The sequence below is a fragment of the Ipomoea nil genome, unplaced genomic scaffold, assembly GCF_001879475.1.
Source record: "Ipomoea nil cultivar Tokyo-kokei standard unplaced genomic scaffold, Asagao_1.1 scaffold0761, whole genome shotgun sequence".
Lineage (NCBI taxonomy): Eukaryota > Viridiplantae > Streptophyta > Magnoliopsida > Solanales > Convolvulaceae > Ipomoea > Ipomoea nil.
The window spans coordinates 2,377,808-2,398,748 of NW_017617189.1; the positions used below are offsets into that span (position 1 = coordinate 2,377,808).

Here is a 20,941-nt window from a genome sequence, read left to right on the forward strand (position 1 = left end):
ATATATCCAAAAATTGTCTTTGGAATAAAAATCTTAAAAGATTTTTCTACTAAATGGGTCACTTTTTGTTTGACCAGAATAAGTATTTCTTATTAACTTCATTTTTCGTTGATAGCCAAATACTGAAAAATCTGAAAAATGACTTTCGAAAGTCGTTCTCTGAATTTCCATACGTACCCATCATATCACAAATAAAACAAGAATGGTAATATATTTATATTTTTGGATTTTAAAATAACAATTGCAAAATAAAAGGACGTGAGTTTTAACAATCAAATTATCCTCCCAAAACAAGTTCTCAATCTCCATTAAGGGTGCGTTTGGAAACCCAGAAAATGACTTCCGAAAAATATTTTTCAAGTTTTCAGTGTTTGGCAAAAGAGGGGAAAATGAGGTCAATAGAAAATGATGTATTAGTCAAAGGAAAATATGTATGTTTTGGGAAAAAATGACTTCCCCTTTTCTTTGGGAGAAGTCATTTTCCAAGGGATGCAGATTAAAAATTTTTCGGGCCTAATTTTTTGTGGGCTTTTGCGAGTCGGCCCACCAAACCCACAAGCTAGGGTCATGCAACCAAAGCCTGCTCCATGCGGGTTGGCGGGCCCCGCGGGCTGGTCCTCGATCTCTCTTTTTTTTTTTTTTTTTTTTTTTTTGAATTCAAAGTTTAAAAAAATAAGTAAAGTTTACAAATAATATTAATTTTTTCGTATTTAATTTAATTTTTTTAAAAGTTACATTTTTAAAATGTTAATTCATAATATATATATGGTATGTTATTTCATGATGGTTACAACATTTAATGTCATAATTATTCTTGGATTGAAAAGCTTTATGAGTGTAGAGAAAAATGGTGCCTGCATTTAATAAAGATAATTTATTTGGGTGGGATTTTATCTTCACAAAGGAGTGGCACCACAAATCACTCTATTTCTAGAAAGTTGTCAAAGACAGCTGGACTATGTGATTTTTATAGCTCATTTGTTGGTGGTATATCGGAGTGGAGAAGTTGAGAGAATGAGGAAGATATTTGATGTTCACAAGGCGTACCTAAAATGTCGATAGATAATGTTAAGATTCTTTCGCATGTTAGGGAAATTGATACAATTGAGATATATTACTTGTTTGAAGAACAGTTTATGAAAGGTGTATCATGCTATCATGAGTGTGTGATGTTGAAAGATGGTGTGTTTAAGTATCATGTTTGGAGGCCTGATGATATTATTAGGCATGAAGTGAACCTTAACAATAGACAACTGGATATTGGATGTAGTTGCAAGTTGTTCACTGAGATGGGGATTCTATATTGTCATTGTTTACGCATTCTAAATGTGCACTGTGTGTCTGAAGTTCCTGAGAAATATATTTTGAAGAGGTGGACAAAAAAAGTCGTTGAAGATGATAATTTTGATATAATGCCCAAAGCTGATAGTGGTAATGTTGCATCCTCTGTTCGGATCTTAGAAATCACTAGAAAATTCCATAGGCTTGCTGTTTATTGTCAAGAAAACAACGAAGGACGGAAAAACTGTGAACAAGCAGTTGCAGATGCCAAGAGAAGAGTTGAAGCTGACTGTGGTGCTATTTTATTTGAAGATTGTGATATAGGATCATCAAGTGCTGTTATAAAGGATCCATCAACCAGGCGGATAAAAGGGTTGCGAATTAAGAGGGTGAGTAGTGTTATTTCAAAGAAATATAACAAAGGAAGGGGACGAGAGCATCTTGCACATATGGTTGCTTCCAAAATAAAATCAGCTGTTCAGTCTCAAGTTGAGGATGATATTTCTAATATTGCTGGAGATGGTTATCTTGTGCCTCCAAGTTCTGGAACTTCTAATTTTTGTCATGTTAGGCCAATGACAAAGTATGGATGATAATCAAAACATGTCTTAGTGATAATCATCGGAGTTATGTGTATTTTGTTAGGAGTTTATGTGTATTATTCTTATGAATTATGTACATTAGGATGTTGAATTGCATAACTCAGCAGAAATAAAAGATATTGCTCAGACCTTTATTATTATGTGTATTGTTTTAAAAGTTTATGTGTAATCAATATATAGTTTATGTGTATTACTTTATATAATTATGTACATTTTTATTTTAGATTACATTCATCAGTATAGAGAAATGATATTCTTGGACTTATGTGTATTTGAATTATGGTATGGATCCAAAAATTGTCTGAGGTATGGATCCAAAAATTGTCTTCCAAATAAAAATCTCTGAAGATATTTTCTATCAAAATCGGCCATTTTCCGTTTGAACAGAATGAGTATTTTTTGTTAACTTTATTTTTTATTGATAACAAAATACTGAAAATTTTAAGAAAAAATCTTTCGAAAGTTATTTCTTGATTTCCAAACATACCCATCATATCACAAATAAAACAAAAATGATAATATATTTATATTTTTTAATTTTAAAATAACAATTGCAAAATAAAAGGACGTGAGTTTTAACAATCAAATCATCCTCCCAAACCAAGTTCTCAATCTTCCAAACCTGAGCTAAGAAGTTGTGACAAATGCACCAACGTAACCAAATCCTATAACTAAGAATGACAATCCTTGGAGAAACAAATATACAAAATAATAGTTTTCTCCAAAACAAAAGTTGTACCACCCACAAAATAGGAAGTAGAATCCAACAATGATCTCCAACAAATGCAGCCTATACATCAAAAAAAAAAAAATTAAATCAATTCCAAATCATTATTAAGAATTAAAATTCACTTTCATTACGCATGTTATAGACATTTTTGCACGCACAGGTAACTAAGTTAGTTCCTAAATGACAAATTGTGAGTAAGAACGCAAGATAGAGTCTGTTCAGCCGCAATGTGAGAGTCACACTCAATGTAGGGGGCACAAAGCATTGATTTTTCTATCTAATAGGCCACTAGCCATTGTAATTTAATTTACCACCCCACAAATCGTGTCGGGCTGAGATGTGAAGGTCCCGGACAAGAGTTTTCACTTTTTGTGGGCAAGATTATAGACATATTTTTACTTTTAATAATCAACTATTAATTCCATCATTTTTATAAAACAAAAAGTATACCTTTCTCCAATTCTAAAACGAGGAAGCTTCTTTAAAGCTTTAGACCCCGTTTTAGCCTTCAGGGCATTGCCAAGTTTCTCGGTAATAACCCATTCGTGGATTCTCCCGACTTCAAGAAGGCCGATGAACGTTGCAATAGTCCGGTGAAGGGACATAACATTCTCAAAAAGCAGCCATAAAACCACCAAATGGAATGATCTAAAAATCAGCAAAAACAAACACAAAATTGTTTAAGAAAATCTTCATTCAGAAAAGAACCAAAAATAAAATATAAAAAAAAATCTAGGAAAAACAAATTAAGGTTTACCTGGGGGTGGGAAGAACACTGAGAACAGCCACAGCTAAAGGGACGTAAACAGCCCCCCAAATGGGAACTTGGACTTGTGGGATCAAAACAGTTGCGGGCAAAACGAGGCAGTAGTAGGTGAAGGTGACAATGTGTGCGACGATTTTATTGACAAAGAAAAAGGCGTATATAAGGTATACTTTCTTCCAAATCGACACTTTCTGCACATGTTTAAGGTAAATTAATAGATAAGTAATAACTGATGACATGTTGGATGATGGATATATTAGGAACGGACTCGGGGCAAACCGACCTTGGAAGGCATGGTACAAGGGGCCAAGGGCCCCTAGGTGGTCGCGGTGCGATATGAGGTGACTTCGGCGACCCCAGTTGGGGTCGACCTCGGCGTCGGCCTCGGTTGGGGCCGACCTTCGACTCGAGCTACTCTCTTTCGTTGATGAAGACTCGCAACTCAGAGAGTGGAGGACTCATGATGGATATATTAGAAGAAGGGACTCGGGGCAAACCGACCCGGGGCGTCGCGGCGTGATGCGAAGGGCCTAGGAGACCCCAACTGGGTCCCCGGCGTAGACCTCGGCTGAGGTCTACTACGTGGACCCCAGTTGGGGACGACCTCAGCGCCGGCCAAGGTCGGAGTCACTAAACCCGATAAATAATAAATAGGAAAAGGCAATGAATGTATATGCCGCAGGGACAACTGTTGTGTTAATAATCTTTTGTAGGGGAATTATAAGGAGTGTAATAGTGAGATAAAGTGTAGATGTCCTAACAAGACAAGGAGATGTCTTTTATACTAAATAATCCTCCCAACCGACCCCAAGAGAATAGGGCGGGCGGTTGGATCTTAGTTGACCGAGTCACGCGGAGACGCCCCGCGTGACCGCCTAACCTCAGCTGGCCGAGGCCGACCCCGGCTGAGGCCGACGCCGAGGTTGACTCCGACCTTGGTCGGCGCTAAGGTCGTCCCCAACTGGGGTCTACGTAGTAGACCTCAGCCGAGGTCTACGTCGGGGACCCAATTGGGGTCTCCCAAGCCCTTCGCATCACGCCGCGACCCCCGAGTCGGTTTGCCCCGAGTCCCTTCTCCTAATATATCCATCATTGGGTAAACATTATTAATATTACGTTGTTGAATTATTTGGTTAGTTTGTACTATACCTTGTTTGTCATGATCTCGATGACCATTTTCTTGAAAAGATTGGCAGGGCCACATGACCATCTGTGTTGCTGGTATCTGTATGCCTTGAAGCTGCTTGGTAGTTCATTTTTCACCTATGTTGTTTTTGCAGGAACAAAGATAACAAGAAGAATCACCATTCAGCAAGTAGTCTCTTAGCTTTCATGAAAGATGAGATAATCATGAAAGTTGGCCCAAAACCCAATGGGATGATTTAGTAAGCCCATTGGATCTAGCTTAGTGTGAGGTCCAGCTCAAAGTGATGATTTAGGCAAATTTTACTGTGGACCATGGCCAAAATAGCCCTATTTTAAGTTTTTTCCGTTAATAATGGTAGACGGCAAATTCTTATATATGGTCTATGTAGCAAGCTTTCTCATTTTTGAGTTTCCTTTTATTTACATTTAAGTTTCATTACAACATCACTACAGTATCATTCTAATTTAACTACAGTTATATTTAACTATATACGCTTAATATGTGAGACATGCTATTTAGCTACATTTTATATAGACAATATAGTTTAATTACAATACTACTAAAATATAATTATTATTCAACTACATTTTCATTATTCCATAATATGCACTCAATATGTGAGACTTGCTATTCAGTTTCATTTTATACACATTGTAGTTTTATTACAAGACCACCAAAGTATCATTCTAATTAAACAACATTTTCATTTAGCAATATACATTCAATACGTGAGACTTGCTATTCAGTTTTATTTTATGCACAATGTAGTTTCATTACGGCACCACTAAAGTATCATTGTTATTCAACTACGTACAATTTTTATTTGGAAGACAATTGTTTAGTTTCATTTTAGACACACGATGGTTTCGTTTGACAATATACACTCAATTTGTGAGATATGTTATTTAGTTTCTTTTGATACACAGTGTAGTTTCTTTACATCACCAAAAAAAAAAATCAACGAGTTACAGAATGTAACGACTGCTATGTTGGCCATGAGCTATGTGGACCATGGTCCACCGTATAATGATCGAATGATTTAGCAATCATTATACCATGGTCCATGATCCACCTTACAAGATGGACCATTGGCATAAGATTCATTATTAGTATACTAGAGATTTATTTTCAAGTGTATTACCAAAAAATAAACATTCAGTATATTCAAAATGAACATTCAATATATTCTAAATGAATATTTATTTGTGATCCACATTGTAATGTGAATTATGGTCCATAATATAATTTGCCATGATTTAGCTATGGTCCAAGATCCACGATGGTTCACCTTGCATTGTGGAAGTCTAAACGACATTCAGATTATATACCTAACATTTTTAATTTGTTAACTACATAATATGCTAATTGTTATAAGTACATAAATTTATTAACTACTGCAAGTAAATAATTTGGATAGAGTCCACAATATAAGGAATAAAGTCCAAATTGGTCACTGAACATAACCTGAAAATGTAATTAGGCCACAGAACGAAAAAAACGTGCAATTAGACCACTAAATACCCCAAATGTATGCCATTTCACCTGATAGCAGGTTACCATATATTTCATCAGGTTGTCTGCTTACGTTAGGGGTGTAAATGAACCGAGCAGCTCGCAAGCGGCTCGGTCAAAGCTCGCTCGAGCTCAGTCAAAATCGAACTCGAGTCGAGCTCGAGCGGCTCGTTTAGTAATCGAGCTCGAGCCGAGCCTAGATATTCTAGGCTCGTGGCTCGTCGAGCCGCTCGCGAGCCATATAATATATAATATATATAATATATAATACATAATATAATATAGTATAATATAATATAATATAATATATAAAAATAACAATTAGAAATTAAAATTTTAATCTCAAAATCCTTAAAAGATTTCTATTATTTATGTATGGATAAAACAAAGTAGTTTGAATTTTAAATCAAAAGTATGTTGGGTAATATGGTTGAAAAATCCCAAAATAATAATTCTACAGAAAAATTATTATTGTATGGGAAAACAGAAAAACTGGGAAGGAAAAGGTGGAAGTGTTTGGGTATAGGTTTAGCACGAGTTCGAACACAAAGTTCTTTTCCTTAAAACCTTATTTGCAACCTCCCACAAGTGCTATGAGCGTTGTAGCCTAGGTTTCCCAGGATAAAACATGCTACGGTTGTTTGTTTAAGCACCTAAACAAAGAAACCTAAACAAAGAACCCGGCAAACAAAGCAGGAACACAGATTGGCCGCAGGTGCCGGCGCACGCAAGCTCGGGCTTGAATCAAGCTTTTTCAATCTCTTCTAATTGGATTTTGATTTGCACCCCCCGCCCCCCGCGCGCGCGAGAGAGCCTCTATGCTATACAATTCTACAAGCTTCAAAAGAGCTCTTGTATATAAGGGGGGGCAAATCTTCTTTCCAAACCAATGTGGGACAAAGTCCACTATTTCTCTTCATTTCCCAACTCAAATGGGTCTACTTTGAGAATCAATATCTCATTCACCCATTATCCATTTTGAGCGTACAATATATCAATCTCTTCGTCTCACTACGAAGAACCCGAATCCACTTTGACCCGACCCAAATCGGAAGTGGACCCCACTGATAATTGTACCACAAAATAGCCACTTAATATGTCATTTTATGCCATTTTAAGCTAATTTTTTCCAACAATCCCCCACATGAATGAAAATTGATTTCGGGGTAGTTTTAAAATGGAAACAACTGTGTTCAACGGTCGATCCCTGCATAGGATAGGTAGGGTCACACCCTTTGAACCTTCCCTCGTGAAGATACATTTACTCTACTGACTGTACGGTAGAACGCGATCTCTTTGAACCGACTGCCGTTTGTGTAGACGATGACATATCTCACATAGGAACCTCCCAACCATGCTTTGTTCTCATGATTGTGCCCATTTTGGTCATGGGTCACCATTCCTGGTTCTGCAAGAGTTTGTGAAGAATTGTGCCCGTCAATTCTCCTTTGAAGCGACCCTCACTTCTCTCTCACATAGGTGATTCTTTTCCGAGTATCCCACATACTCACACATGTCAACCGACATTCGAATCACTAAAGCATTTAACATGCTAACCTTGTGCGGGAGCCACTGTTTCTAACGAGGAGTGGTAGGGAATCCGAGACCCCCACAGTGACACGCTCCGTTCCATAATTTAGTTGTCCCATTGAACCTTGGTGCCAGCTAGGTTGGGTGTCCACTATAGAACTTTATACCAAGGGCTTTAGACCAATTCCTCGTCTCAACTTCTCCACAACTACTCTACATAACCCTTTGGTTAGCGGATCCGATATATTGTCTTTTGACTTTACGTAGTCAATCGAGACAACACCAGTTGTGAGAAGTTGTCTAATGGTATTATGTCTATGACGCACATGTCTAGACTTACCATTATACATATGATTCTGTACTCTACCAATTGCGACGTGACTATCACAATGCACACACATTGGAGGTACAGGTCTTTCCCAATTAGGAATATCCTCTAAAAAATGGCGTAGCCATTCAGCCTCTTCACAACATTTGTCCAAGGCTATCAGCTCAGATTCCATCGTGGATCTAGCTATCACGGTCTGTTTAGAGGATTTCCATGCAACGGCTGCACCGACTAGTGTAAACACGTAGCCACTCGTGGACTTGGAGTCCTTAATATCAGATATCCAGCTAGCGTCGCTATACCCTTCAAGTACAGCAGGATATCTGCCATAGTGCAGTCCAAGGTCTCGAGTATACCTTAAGTATCTCAGAACCTTCGCTATTGCCGTCCAGTGCATGACACCGGGTTACTCGTATATCTATTGAGTTTACTAACCGCAAAGGCAATGTCCAGCCTAGTACAGCTCATTAGATACATCAAACTACCAATAACCCGAGCATATTCTACTTGAGAAATACACTCCCCGTGGTTCTTGGTTAGATGAACGCTTCGATCTAATGGCGTCCTAGTCTTTTGCTGATTATCCTTGTTAAATTTTTCAAAGATTTTATCAATATAATGTGATTGGCTCAACACAAGACCATCAGGTCTTCTAATGATTCTAATCCCGAGGATTAAATCAGCCAAACCCATATCCTTCATGTCAAATCTCGCATTTAACATGTTTTTGGTAGACTTGATCATCCGATCGTTACTACCAACGATGAGCATATCATCTACATATAAACAAAGAATGACATAGCCGTCTATCGTTTCCTTAACGTAGAAACATTTGTCACTTTCGTTTATTTTAAACCCATTAGTTAACATCGCATGGTCAAACTTCTCGTGCCATTGCTTAGGCGCTTGTTTTAAACCATATAGCGATTTAACCAACTTACACACTTTCCTTTCTTGGCCCGGAACCACGAACCCTTCAGGTTGTTCCATATAGATTTCCTCATCTAATTCGCCATTTAGGAAAGCGGTTTTAACGTCCATTTGATGAACTTCTAGATTCCGCAACGCGGCTATGGCAAGTATCATCCGAATGGAGTTTATTCTCGTCACGGGAGAATACGTGTCGAAGTAATCAAGGCCCTCGCGTTGCCTGTAACCCTTGATTACAAGCCTAGCCTTATATTTCTCGATGGAACCATCGGGTTTCATCTTCCTTTTAAAGACCCACTTGGATCCTAAGGGTATACTACTCGGAGGAAGATCAACAAGTTCCCAAGTGTGATTCTGTAAAATAGAATCCACTTCACTTTTAATAGCATCTTTCCACATTGGTCCTTCCGTAGAGGTCACGGCTTCTATATACGTTCGAGGCTCATTCTCTATCAAACAAGATAGAAAATCGGGTTCATTTTCTAATAGACAAGTTAGAGTACTCAAATCGTACTCCAACAAGTAAGTTAGAAAATCAGGACCAAATGATTTTCCAACTCTCGCCCGCTTACTGCGTCTCGGCTCGAGCTCGGGTTCTCTCTCGGATTCCCCACTATCATTGTCCATAGCTTCGTCAAACGTTCATTTTGACGTACTCGGTCCCTCGCTGGACCTACAAGGAAATACATTTTCAAAGAAAGATGCATTCCTTGATTATATTATCGTGTTCTCGTGTACGTCCGGATTATGGGACTCGTGTACTAAGAACCAATAAGCACTACTATTATGTGCATAGCCAATAAAGATACAATCCACCGTCTTGGGACCTATCTTTACTTTCTTAGGTGTTGGCACCAAAACTTTGGCAAGACACCCCCACACTTTCAGGTACTGGTAGGAAGGTTTCCTACCGTTCCACAGCTCATAAGGAGTCTTATCGAGCTTCTTGCGAGGTACCTTATTTAAAAGGTAATTACTTGTCAAAATAGCCTCACCCCAAGCATCTTGATGTAGGCCCGAACTTATAAGCATCGCATTCATCATATCTTTCAATGTACGATTCTTTCGTTCGGCAACACCGTTCGATTGAGGAGCTCTATCGCTTTTAACTTTCTTAATCTTACGATTAAGTTGGTTTTCAACTTCATTCTTATAAAGAATGAATTTTTCCAAGGCTTCGTCTTTACTTTTAAGCAAATACACATAGCAATAACGTGTGCTATCGTCGATAAACGTGATAAAATATTTATTACCACATTTCGTTTGTATCGATCTAAAATCGCACAAATCACTATGGATTAATTCTAGTGGTCCAGTTTCCCTTTCAACCGATTTGAAAGGTACTTTCGTTAGTTTTGCCTCAACAAAAATTTCTCACTTGTTATTTGTGTTAATTTGAAATTAGGAATATGGTTCATGTTAATTAATCTACGCATAGAATTAAAGTTAACATGACCTAGTCTACCATGCCACAAATTGGAAGACTCAAGCAAGTAAACGGAATTAACTTTGCTTTTATTCATGATAATATGCATTACATTGAGCTTAAAAAGCCCATCAGTTACATAACCTTTGCCTACAAACATTCCTAACTTAGACAAAACAACCTTGTCTGACTCGAACACCATGGGAAAGCCATGCTTGTTCAACAGTGAGCCAGACACCAGATTCTTCCTCAGCTTTGGAACATATAGCACGTTGTTCAACGTCAGTTCCTTCCCGGAAGTCATCTTCAGAACCACCTTGCCAACGCCTTCCACAGCAGACTGAGCAGAGTTTCCCATCCAAACTTTCTCGCCCTCAACGGTCTCAAAGGTATTGAACATCTCTCGGTTGCAACACAAATGCCTTGTTGCACCAGTATCGATGAACCACTCTCGTGGGTTAGAGTCCACGGGGTTCACCTCGGTCACCATAGCCGAAAGGCTAATCTTGACCTCCTTCTGACTGCTTTCCTCAACCATGTTGGCTTTAGAACTCTTGTTCTTCTTCTTTGGAACTTTGCATTCAGAGGACTTGTGGCCAGACTTGCCACAATTGAAGTATTTTCCATGAAATTTCTTCTTGGTAATGCCTCCCTTCGGACCTAGCTTTTGCTTGTCCTTCTTGTTCTTCTTGGAGCTTTTAGCATGCTCCACAACATTGGCCTTAGCGCCAACAGTGACAGGATTTCTCCCATCATTCGTCCTGTTCCCCTCCTCAATTCTGAGTCGCTGGATCAGGTCCTCCAGGTTCATTTCCTTTCGCTTATGCTTAAGGTAGTTCTTGAAGTCCTTCCACCCTAGAGGCAGCAAGTGGATAACAGATCCCACTAGGAAGGCTTCACTCAACGTCATGCCCTCGTCACGGATTTCGTCAAAGATTAATTGTAAATCTTCTACCTAACTTAACACGGTTTTGGAATCAACCATTTTGAAGTCAAGGAATCGGCCAACCACAAATTTCTTTGCGCCGGCATCCTCACTTCGGTATTTATGATCCAAGGCTTCCCACAGCGCATTCGCTGTGCCAATCTTGCGATATACATCGTATAACGCATCACATAGTTCATTTAGGATGTAGTTTCGGCATAGGAAGTCCGAATCCTTCCAATAGCCAACTGCCATCACGGATTGGGCATCCTGTTCCTTTAGTTCGGGAACCTTCTCGGTCAAGAATCTCGCCAAGCCGAGAGTTGCCAGGTAGAACAACATCTTTTGTTGCCACCTCTTGAAGTTCGATCCACTACCGGTGAACCTCTCCGGTCTTTCGGCCGAACCACTCTGTACCGAAGGTACCCGAGTCATGGGAATATATCTCTCAGTGCTCCCACCATCTTGTGAACCAACGTTCACTGGTGTAGCTTGGGAATTGGCAACATTATTGCCATTCCCACCATTGTTGTTCTCAACAACATTCTCCTCCCCTGGATTAACGATAGGCACACCAAGGTCTTCTAGGAAATTAGAGATAACAACCAACGGGAAACGAGAATAAGGTTTTAGATTGTTGGGTAATATGGTTGAAAAATTCCAAAATAATAATTCTACAGAAAAATTATTATTGTATGGGAAAACAGAAAAACTGGGAAGGAAAAGGTGGAGTGTTTGGGTATAGGTTTAGCACGAGTTCGAACACAAAGTTCTTTTCCTTAAAACCTTATTTGCTACCTCCCACAAGTGCTAGGAGCGTTGTAGCCTAGGTTTCCCAGGATAAAACGTGCTACGATTGTTTGTTTAAGCACCTAAACAAAGAACCCGGCAAACAAAGCAAAGCTGGAACACAAATTGGCTAAAGAAGAGAGTAGAAGCAGAGTTTTGAGAGGATAAAGCTACTGGAATTCCTTTGTTTCTCTACTGTATAAAATGCTGTATAAAATGCTACTACTCTACCTCTCTTTATATAGGAATGTTGGAGTGATAGCATTCAACATAGCCATTAAATTGGTATTAAAACCAATTGTGTAACACATGTAACAGCCACGCACTAAGAAGGATTAAACTCAGTTTTAAAATTGGAATTAAAACAGTGTTAATTCCAGTAACCGATGAGTTTAATCTTCTAAACTTTCGGGTTTCAGACCGTTGGGGTGCAGGTTCACACGAGAGCACACGGACCAGGCAACACGAGAGTACATCTCTCGTGCGTGCTCAACCCGAGAGTGCACCACAACCTCTCGTGCTCTCTGTAGTACGAGAGTAGGTGCTCTCGGTTTCCGGACGACATTCGTGCCCGCAGGTGCCGGCGCACGCTAGGTGCTCTCGGTTTCCGGACGACATTCGTGCCCGCATGTGCCGGCGCACGCGAGCTCGTGCTTGAAGGAGCCCCGCAAGTGCCGGCGCACACTAAGTAGGATTAAACTCAGTTTTAAAATTGGAATTAAAACAGTGTTAATTCCAGTAACCGATGAGTTTAATCTTCTGAACTTTCGGGTTTCAGACCGTTAGGGTGCAGGTTCACACGAGAGCACACGGACCAGGCAACACGAGAGTACATCTCTCGTGCGTGCACCACAACCTCTCGTGCTCTCTGTAGCACGAGAGTAGGTGCTCTCGGTTTCCGGACGACATTCGTGCCCGCAGGTGCCGGCGCAAGCGAGCTCGGGCTTGAAGGAGCCCCGCAAGTGCCGGCGCACACTAAGTAGGATTAAACTCAGTTTTAAAATTGGAATTAAAACAGTGTTAATTCCAGTAACCGATGAGTTTAATCTTCTGAACTTTCGGGTCTCCGTTTCTGGATGACATTCGTGCCCGCAGGTGCCGGTGCACGCGAGCTCGGGCTCGGGTCTCGGTTTCTGGATGACATTCGTGCCCGCAGGTGCCGGCGCACGCGAGCTCGGGCTCGGGTCTCGGTTTCTGGATGACATTCGTGCCCGCAGGTGCCGGCGCACGCGAGCTCGGGCTTGAAGGAGCCCCGCAAGTGCCGGCGCACGCAAGGTGCTCTCGGTTTCCGGACGACATTCGTGCCCACAGGTGCCAACGCACGCAAGCTCGGGCTTGAAGGAGAGCAAGAGAGGTTGTGGTGCACTCTCGATTGCTGGACGGCATTCGTGCCCGCAGGTGCGGGCGCACGCGAGCTCGGGCTTGAATCAAGCTTTTTCGATCTCTTCTAGTTGGATTTTGATTTGCACACCCCCCACCCCCCCCCCCCCCCCGCGCGAGAGAGCCTCTATGCTATACAATTCTACAAGCTTCAAAAGAGCTCTTGTATATAAGGGGGGCAAATCTTCTTTCCAAACCAATGTGGGATAGAGTCCACTATTTCCCTTCATTTCTCAACTCAAATGGGTCTACTTTGAGAATAAATATCTCATTCACCCATTGTCCGTTTTGAGCGTACAATATATCAATCTCTTCGTCTCACTACGAAGAACCCGAATCCACTTTGACCCGACCCAAATCGGAAGTGGACCCCACTGATAATTGTACCACAAAATAGCCACTTAATATGCCGTTTTATGCCTTTTAAGTTAATTTTTTCCAACAAAGTATTAAATAGGTCAAATTCAATGTCAAAATCGAGCTCGAACTCGAACTCAAAATCGAACTCGAGTTCGAACTCGAACAATCGAGCTGCTCGAGCCGAGCTCGAGCAACCCGAAAATTACCGAGCTCGAGCATCAGTTCTCGAGCTCAAACTCGAGCCGAGCCTCCATTAACGAGCTCGAGCTCGAGCCTACCAAGGTTCGAGCTCGGCTCGGCTCGTTTACACCCCTAACTTATGTGGATGGTAAGTTGACATTTTTAATAATAAACTTGAAAAAAAATTAAAATAAAAAATTAAAAAAAAAAAAAAACAATTGGTGGCCGACCAACCCCTTCCCCGTCCTGTCCTCCTTTGTCTACGGTTGGAGACGTTGAGAGCTCTCTTTATCTCCAACCAGCAACGAAAAGATTTGTCTTTGTCTCCAATCAGAGACGAAGGAAGGGGGGAAGGGGGGTGACGTGAGACAGGTCCTTCGTCTCACGCCACCCCCTTCACCCCTCCTTCGTCTTCGCTGAAGACGAAGGAGGAGGGAGAAGGGGTGGCCGACGGCTACCCAACGTTTTATTTTTTTTTTTTAATTTTTAATTTTAAAGTTTATTATTAAAAATTATTTCAAATGCAAACTCACCATCCACGTAAGCAAGCAATCTGAAGAAATGGATGATAACCTGCTATCAATTGAAATTGCATACATTTGGAGTGTTTAGTGATTTAATTGTACTTTTTTTAGTAGCCTAATTGCATTTTCAGGTTACGTTCAGAGTCAATTTAGAGTTTAGACCTTATTCCATAATATAATAATTAGCAGCGTGCTTAGTGTTTACCTTGACATCACCAAGAAACACAAATTTCCAGCCTTTGATACCAGCTCGGCAACCCAGATCCATGTCTTCCACTGTCGTACGCTCTTTCCATCCTCCTGCATCATTCAGCGCTGCTATTCTCCATACACCTGCTGTTCCTGCATCATTATATATATATATATATATATATATATATATATATATATATATATATTGTTGCATATTATTATCCTATGAATTTATATATGTCTGTAATCGTTAGTATATATGAGGGTACCATTGAAGCCAAAAAATGCATGGACTGCAGACCCAACTTCTTGCTCCACTGAGAAATGATAATCCATTGACATTTCTTGCATTCTTGTTAACATGCACTCGTCAGAGTTGACTGCACCCATTGCAATTTATAAATACAATTTGTTAGAAATATTAATAAATATATCTGCACCAACTCTGATGTTAATAATATGACAACGGAAGACTGATATTTTATAATAAAAAAAGTATTTTTGTCTAAAACATAGTGGGTGAAACATGGGAATTGAAATTCGAATGAGAATTAGATATTTGGCAATTGTAATGGGTCTTGATGAAAGTATTTTGAATGTTTGGTAATAGGGCGAAATTGAAATAATTAGCAAAATTAATATTTGGTTATGTATAACCTTATAATAAGAATAAGGTTTTAAATACAAAAACGAAAAATCAAGGTAATTGATCTTAAGAGTGACGATGAAATGAGTAAATAATGCAATGAGAAAGTCGATGAAATGAGGTGAGATGAGTGAGGATGCGACAAAATGAGGAAGCAATAAAATGAGAAAGGATAATGATGGATTAAAGGAATAATATAATACTTGATTTAATATAGGTAATGAGTTTCGTAATTATAGGAATAATCAAATCCTATACCGGTGTTTTAAAAAGTTATTAACCAAACAATGTGTATGATTTTTGTTCTCATTCCTTGTGTCTAACCCATGAACCAAATACACTCAATATGTATATACACATATACATACGTACCAAATTTCCAGCTAGCTTGAACGAGGGCGAGGTTAGGGTTATGTACGAGGTAAGGGATGGTGCGGTACAAGAAGTCGGGGTCGGGTTGGAAATCAGCATCAAAGATGACAACATATTCACACAGCTTTACATAGTTGTGCGTCATTCCTTCCTTGAGAGCTCCTGCTTTGAATCCTTTTCTGTTCTCTCTACTCTCACACTTTATGTTCACTCCTTTCCCTACCCATCTCCTGCACTCTTCTTGGACCAATTCCTGTATGTTTATTATTTATTACCAAAGTTAAAACATATATTAGAGAGAAATAATATACATTAGTATTCCAATTTATAAACGCAAGAATCTAAAACTAAAGTTCATTTTATAGCCACCAATTAATGGCAAATTATCACGGATGCAAAAACGACGTCATTTTACTTAAATTAAAAAAAATCATTTTTGATTGCCGTTAGTTACATAAACATATGTTCATAATTTTATAATTTCACATTCTGGATTTATAGTTATGAAATTATGAATGTGTAGTTATGCAATTCTGGATTATAGTTATGAAGTTATGGATGTGTAATTATGCATGCAATTCTGAATGTATAGTTATGAAATTATAATTTCATATTCTGAATGTATAGTTATGAAGTTATGCAATTCTGAATGTATAGTTATGAAGTTATGGATGTGTAGTTATGCATGCAATTTTGAATGTATAGTTATGAAGTTATGGATGTGTAGTTATGCAATTCTGGATTTATAGTTATGAAGTTATGGATGTGTAGTTATGCAATTGTGAATGTATAGTTATGAAGTTATGGATGTGTAGTTATGCAATTTTGGATTTATAGTTATGAAGTTATGGATGTGTAGTTATGCAATTGTGAATGTATAGTTATGAAGTTATGGATGTGTAGTTATGCAATTCTGGATTTATAGTTATGAAGTTATGGATGTGTAGTTATGCAATTCTGGATGTATAGTTATGAAATTATGGATGTGTAGTTATGGAATTCTGAATTTATAGTTATGAAGTTATGGATGTGTAGTTATGCAATTCTGAATTTTTTTTTTTTTTAAGTCGGACGTCAAAACAACGTCGTTTTTGTAACCGTGTGCACCATGCATAGTGCACACGGTTGCACGACATAACGCTCCATCAATTAATCGTATACTACTGGAAAACTCAAATGACACATTGGATTCAAGGGGAAAATTTTTGTGAAGAATGAAATTTAAATTTAAAGAAAAATAAAAATAGATTTCATATACCATTATTTATTTGGTTGGAGGGAAGAAATTATATATAGTTAGTATAAAAACTCAGATAATGTTACTACATAATAAAGATATTTGAGTGTAATATTGCCTCATGACATGTTTATTTAACCTATCGTGATCCCACTAAATTTTAATTCTTCAAATTTTAAGAATTCAAAGTTCAAAGAAAAAAAAAAATCCATCTATCTATTGAAAAGTGGTTGGAATTGAAACTTCAGCGTTAGACTTTTCAACTACCTTTTCTAAGCATTTTGGGGAATTTAAAATTTTTTTTGCTATCACCGAGCAGTGGCGACCACTGATCAAATGATTCGTAACACCAATCACCAACAAAGGCATGCAGTTAAAAATTTTAGACAGCTATATCAACATATTGTTTAAAAAAAAAAATAAAATAAAATTTTCTACCGTAATAATAAAGAATTTTCTGATCACCCTTAACAGGTCTAAAAAGTAGTAAAAAAGTCTAAATTTGTATCTACTTTTTAGATGGACAGAAGAAGTGAATAGAAATTTACAATTATATTTTTGAGTAATGGTATGTACCTTGATTGTAGGATCACTTGAATCATCAAGAACTTGAACTATAATTCGATCCGCCGGCCATGCAAGGGTGCAGGCAGCTCCAATGGACAGTTGATATACCTACATACATATATAAACACGAGAAAAAATAAAGAAAATATTTGGTAGTCGAGAGATCAAAAACTCTTTCATCTCTGTTTGTAAAAAGATAGATAGATATATGTTAGGTGGAGGTCACTAAAGGATCAAGTTCAATAATTAGTAGTTAGGAAAATTGTTGGGCGAAAGCGGGTGAAAAGTCAAATCTAATACCTTACTTCTAAATAATGTGGTGGTGGTATATAATAAAATTAAGTTGCGTCTTCGTTGTGTGCTTTATGCTTAATCTAAAAAGTGCTATCAGAGCCAGGTGGCAGGTGCTAAGAGGAGTAAGAGCTGAGGTGCAATTATTGGGCAAAGCCTGGTGGTAACAGGTCAAATTCAACAATTAGTAGCTAAGGGATTGTTGGGCAAAGGTCAGTGAAGTGTCTTGCCTACGCTATGAGCTATAACTTTTGGCATAATGTTTTGATCCTAAAAATATATTAGTGTTGTAAAAATTGGCCTAGGTGGCTGCATAGGCGTTAGGCGCCCCTAGGCCAAGGCAAAAAGGGGTGTAGGCAGTTGCTTGTTGGCTGATCGTCTAGGCTGCTGAGTCGGCCAACTCAGCGCCAAACTCGGCCGAGTTGACTGGAACTTTTTTTATTTCAATTGATTTTTATTTCTCAATGTCCTTTGAGTAAAAAATATGTATATTTGTTTAAGAGTTAATACCATCTAAGGTCCTCCGAGTATAGTGGTTTTTCCACGTTTAGTCCTAATTAAACTTTTAAATTGACCATTTGTGGTCCTTCGATTTTCAAATTTAACAATTCGTGGTTCAAGTTACCACCCATGGTCTTTCAACTATTAAATTTTAACCAATCATGGTCCTTTCAAGAGGACCACAACTGGTTAAATTTCGAAACTTGAAAGATCATGGTTGGTTAACTTGGACCACGAATGGTTAAATTTGAAAGTCGAAGGACCACAGATGGTCAATTTGAAAGTTTAGGATTAAACGTGGCAAAATCACTATATTTGGAGGACCTCGGATGGTATTAACTCATTTGTTTAATTAGGCGACCGCCTAAGCGCCCAATCGTTATGCATGCTGGACACGGTAACGGTGCCGTTAGTGGCACCGTTCTCTTCCACTTTTTTTTTTTTTTTTTAATTTTAATTTCAGACCACTTTGTTATAGGAGTATATGTTCATAATTTTATCACTATATGTTCATAATTGTAAGTTCATAATGCCAGAGCTCTGTGTTCATAATTGCATAACTGTACATTCATAATTGCATAACTGTACATTCATAATTCCGTAACTGTACATTCATAATTCAATAACTGTAAATTCATAATTTTCGAAACTCTATGTTCACAATTTTAGAGCTCTATGTTCATAATTTTATCACTATATGTTCATAATTGTAAGTTCATAATGTCAGAGCTCTGTGTTCATAATTCCATAACTTACATTCATAATTCCATAGCTATACATTCATAATTGCATAACTGTACATTCATAATTCCATAACTGTACCTTCATAATACCACAAACGAATAACGCCGTTAACGGCGAGACAAAATTAATTAATTTTTTTTTTTTTAACTAAAAGGCCGCGTTTTCTCTTAAAACGTTTTGGACATGTGTCCACAATGCATTGTGGACACGAGTCCACAGCATAATTTGCGCTAAGCGCCTCCCATGCCCGATTATAGCTTAGGGCCTTCTCCAACATTGAAAAATATACATAATAATGTATGAAGTTAGAGAATATATGAATTACTATACCTTCTTCTCATTGCACATTGGGAGTTGAACTAGAACCATGGGGTAAGCCGAGTCCCCAAGCTCTAAATCATTATCTTTCTTCATAGCCTCCCACTTGTACCGCTTCTCCGGCCTTCGCCGGAAAAGTTTCAGGTAAGCAACCACCGCGCCCAAGTAGAGTTTCTCCGCCAGCGTCATGATCAACATTGCCAAGCATGCCCACACCATAGCTCTTAGCAATGGCACCATTAACACTGCCTTTGCTTGTACTATTGTTGTTGTTGCAGAGGAATTGGTGTCCATTTTCTCAGGTTCTGTCTCCGGCAACCTTAACCTTGTCGCTGCAAATTTATATATACCTGAACATGGGGACTAGTACTTGGTCTAAAAACAACTTAGTGAGGTTTAATTATATAGACCCAGAAATACCATGGTCGTGTTTTGTTGTTATTATTATTTTTTAGAATTTTTAATTTTTAATTATTTTTTCCTTTTTTGTCGGTGTGTATATGAAAATTCTCTTTCAATGTCATAATTGTGGTTTAGTTCTTCCAAAAGGAAGAACCCAACCCTACTTATTCTTCCACACTTGTGGTTGAATGAAATTTTTTTATGCTACTGACTCTATTACATCAACCTAATGAAACACACAAAGTCAATAACGCCTCCATTAAGGTTCGATCTCGTGGCCTTTCACATGAGAAAGGTCACTACATGCCATCTAAGCACAAAGTGCTTGCACTATTGAATGACGTTTTATTGGTCCTAATTTATTAATTTGAATAAATTTAGCTCATCTAGGGTTATAAATTGAGCCTCTCATGGTATAGATATAGTATTATCAAATTTCATAAATAGTAGCCGAGTTTATAATTAAGATCAGAACAAATATACTTGTGTAATAATAGAGTTTGAGAGTATTATAATGTGTGACTAAATTATACATTTAGTCCATTAAGAGATCAAATTTAATTTGCTCACAATAAAAGTTACTGACTAAATTCCATAAAGGACTAAAGGACCATAATTTACCCCAAAAACTATAAATAAAATTTACAAAAGCCAACAAGGTCTTTTACCAAACTTATGTTGAAAAAATAGCAAAAATTGATATTAAAAGTGATACGTAATTTTGAGTGGAGTCCACTTCCAATTTAGAGTCAAAGTAAATTTAGATTCTTCTAGTTGAGAGATTGAATTTGATATACATACTTTTTAAATGGATTATAGGTGGAATGAGAAAATTGGTTCTCAAAGTGTACGTACACATTGAGTTGGAAACAATGATATGTTTTTTTTTTTTTTCTTTTTTGGGTAAAGATGTGGACCAAGCCCGGTGCCAGAGAACTAGCACCCTCCCATGACAGCGCGCATTCAGGGAATGCCAGCCGCATCCTCCATCAAAGCTTCGACGACATAGGCCGAGAGAGAAACCACCTTAGTCCATCCAGTGATTGGGCTGTTAACGTGTGTCGCCAATGCGTCCACCACCACGTTCTGTTTCCGACGAATATGTTGAAATTCAAGATTCCAATCTCTAGTCTTCCACCACTTACATCTCTCAATAATTTGCCCATTGGACCTCTAGGATGATGGTTTCCCCCGATCCAGTTTATAACCCTTCTTGAATCACTTTGCACTATCACCTTCCTGAATCCTTTCTTCCATGCCC

At 38.4% G+C, this 20,941-nt stretch overlaps 2 protein-coding genes across 2 annotated transcripts; one reads left to right on the plus strand and one right to left on the minus strand.

Moving 5' to 3' along the window:
• The first annotated feature begins 1,052 nt into the window (after positions 1–1,052).
• LOC109176852 lies at positions 1,053–1,874 on the plus strand. The gene has a single exon (XM_019326247.1). It carries the CDS (start codon positions 1,053–1,055, stop codon positions 1,872–1,874), a length of 822 nt encoding a protein of 273 aa, XP_019181792.1.
• Positions 1,875–2,437: 563 nt separating this feature from the next.
• Positions 2,438–19,645, minus strand: LOC109176921 (glucomannan 4-beta-mannosyltransferase 9-like). Its single transcript, XM_019326331.1, has 9 exons — positions 19,291–19,645; positions 17,434–17,532; positions 15,621–15,873; positions 14,872–14,982; positions 14,616–14,752; positions 4,529–4,642; positions 3,371–3,570; positions 3,064–3,261; positions 2,438–2,673 (listed from the first exon to the last, which is right to left on the minus strand). The coding sequence occupies exons 1-9, from the start codon at positions 19,570–19,572 to the stop codon at positions 2,511–2,513; spliced, it is 1,557 nt and encodes a 518-aa protein (XP_019181876.1). The 5' UTR covers positions 19,573–19,645; the 3' UTR covers positions 2,438–2,510.
• Positions 19,646–20,941: the final 1,296 nt, after the last annotated feature.

Bases quoted from the DNA above. Each gene is read 5' to 3' on its own strand.
- LOC109176921 (XM_019326331.1), bottom strand. From the start codon at position 19,572: ATGGACACCAATTCCTCTGCAACAACAACAATAGTACAAGCAAAGGCA. The intron at 4,643-14,615 runs GTAAACACTAAG...AAAACAACATAG, and splicing joins TGTTTCTTGGTGATGTCAAG to GTGAAAAATGAACTACCAAG. The intron at 3,571-4,528 runs GTATAGTACAAA...AAACATGTGCAG, and splicing joins TCGAGATCATGACAAACAAG to AAAGTGTCGATTTGGAAGAA.
- LOC109176852 (XM_019326247.1), top strand. From the start codon at position 1,053: ATGTCGATAGATAATGTTAAGATTCTTTCGCATGTTAGGGAAATTGAT.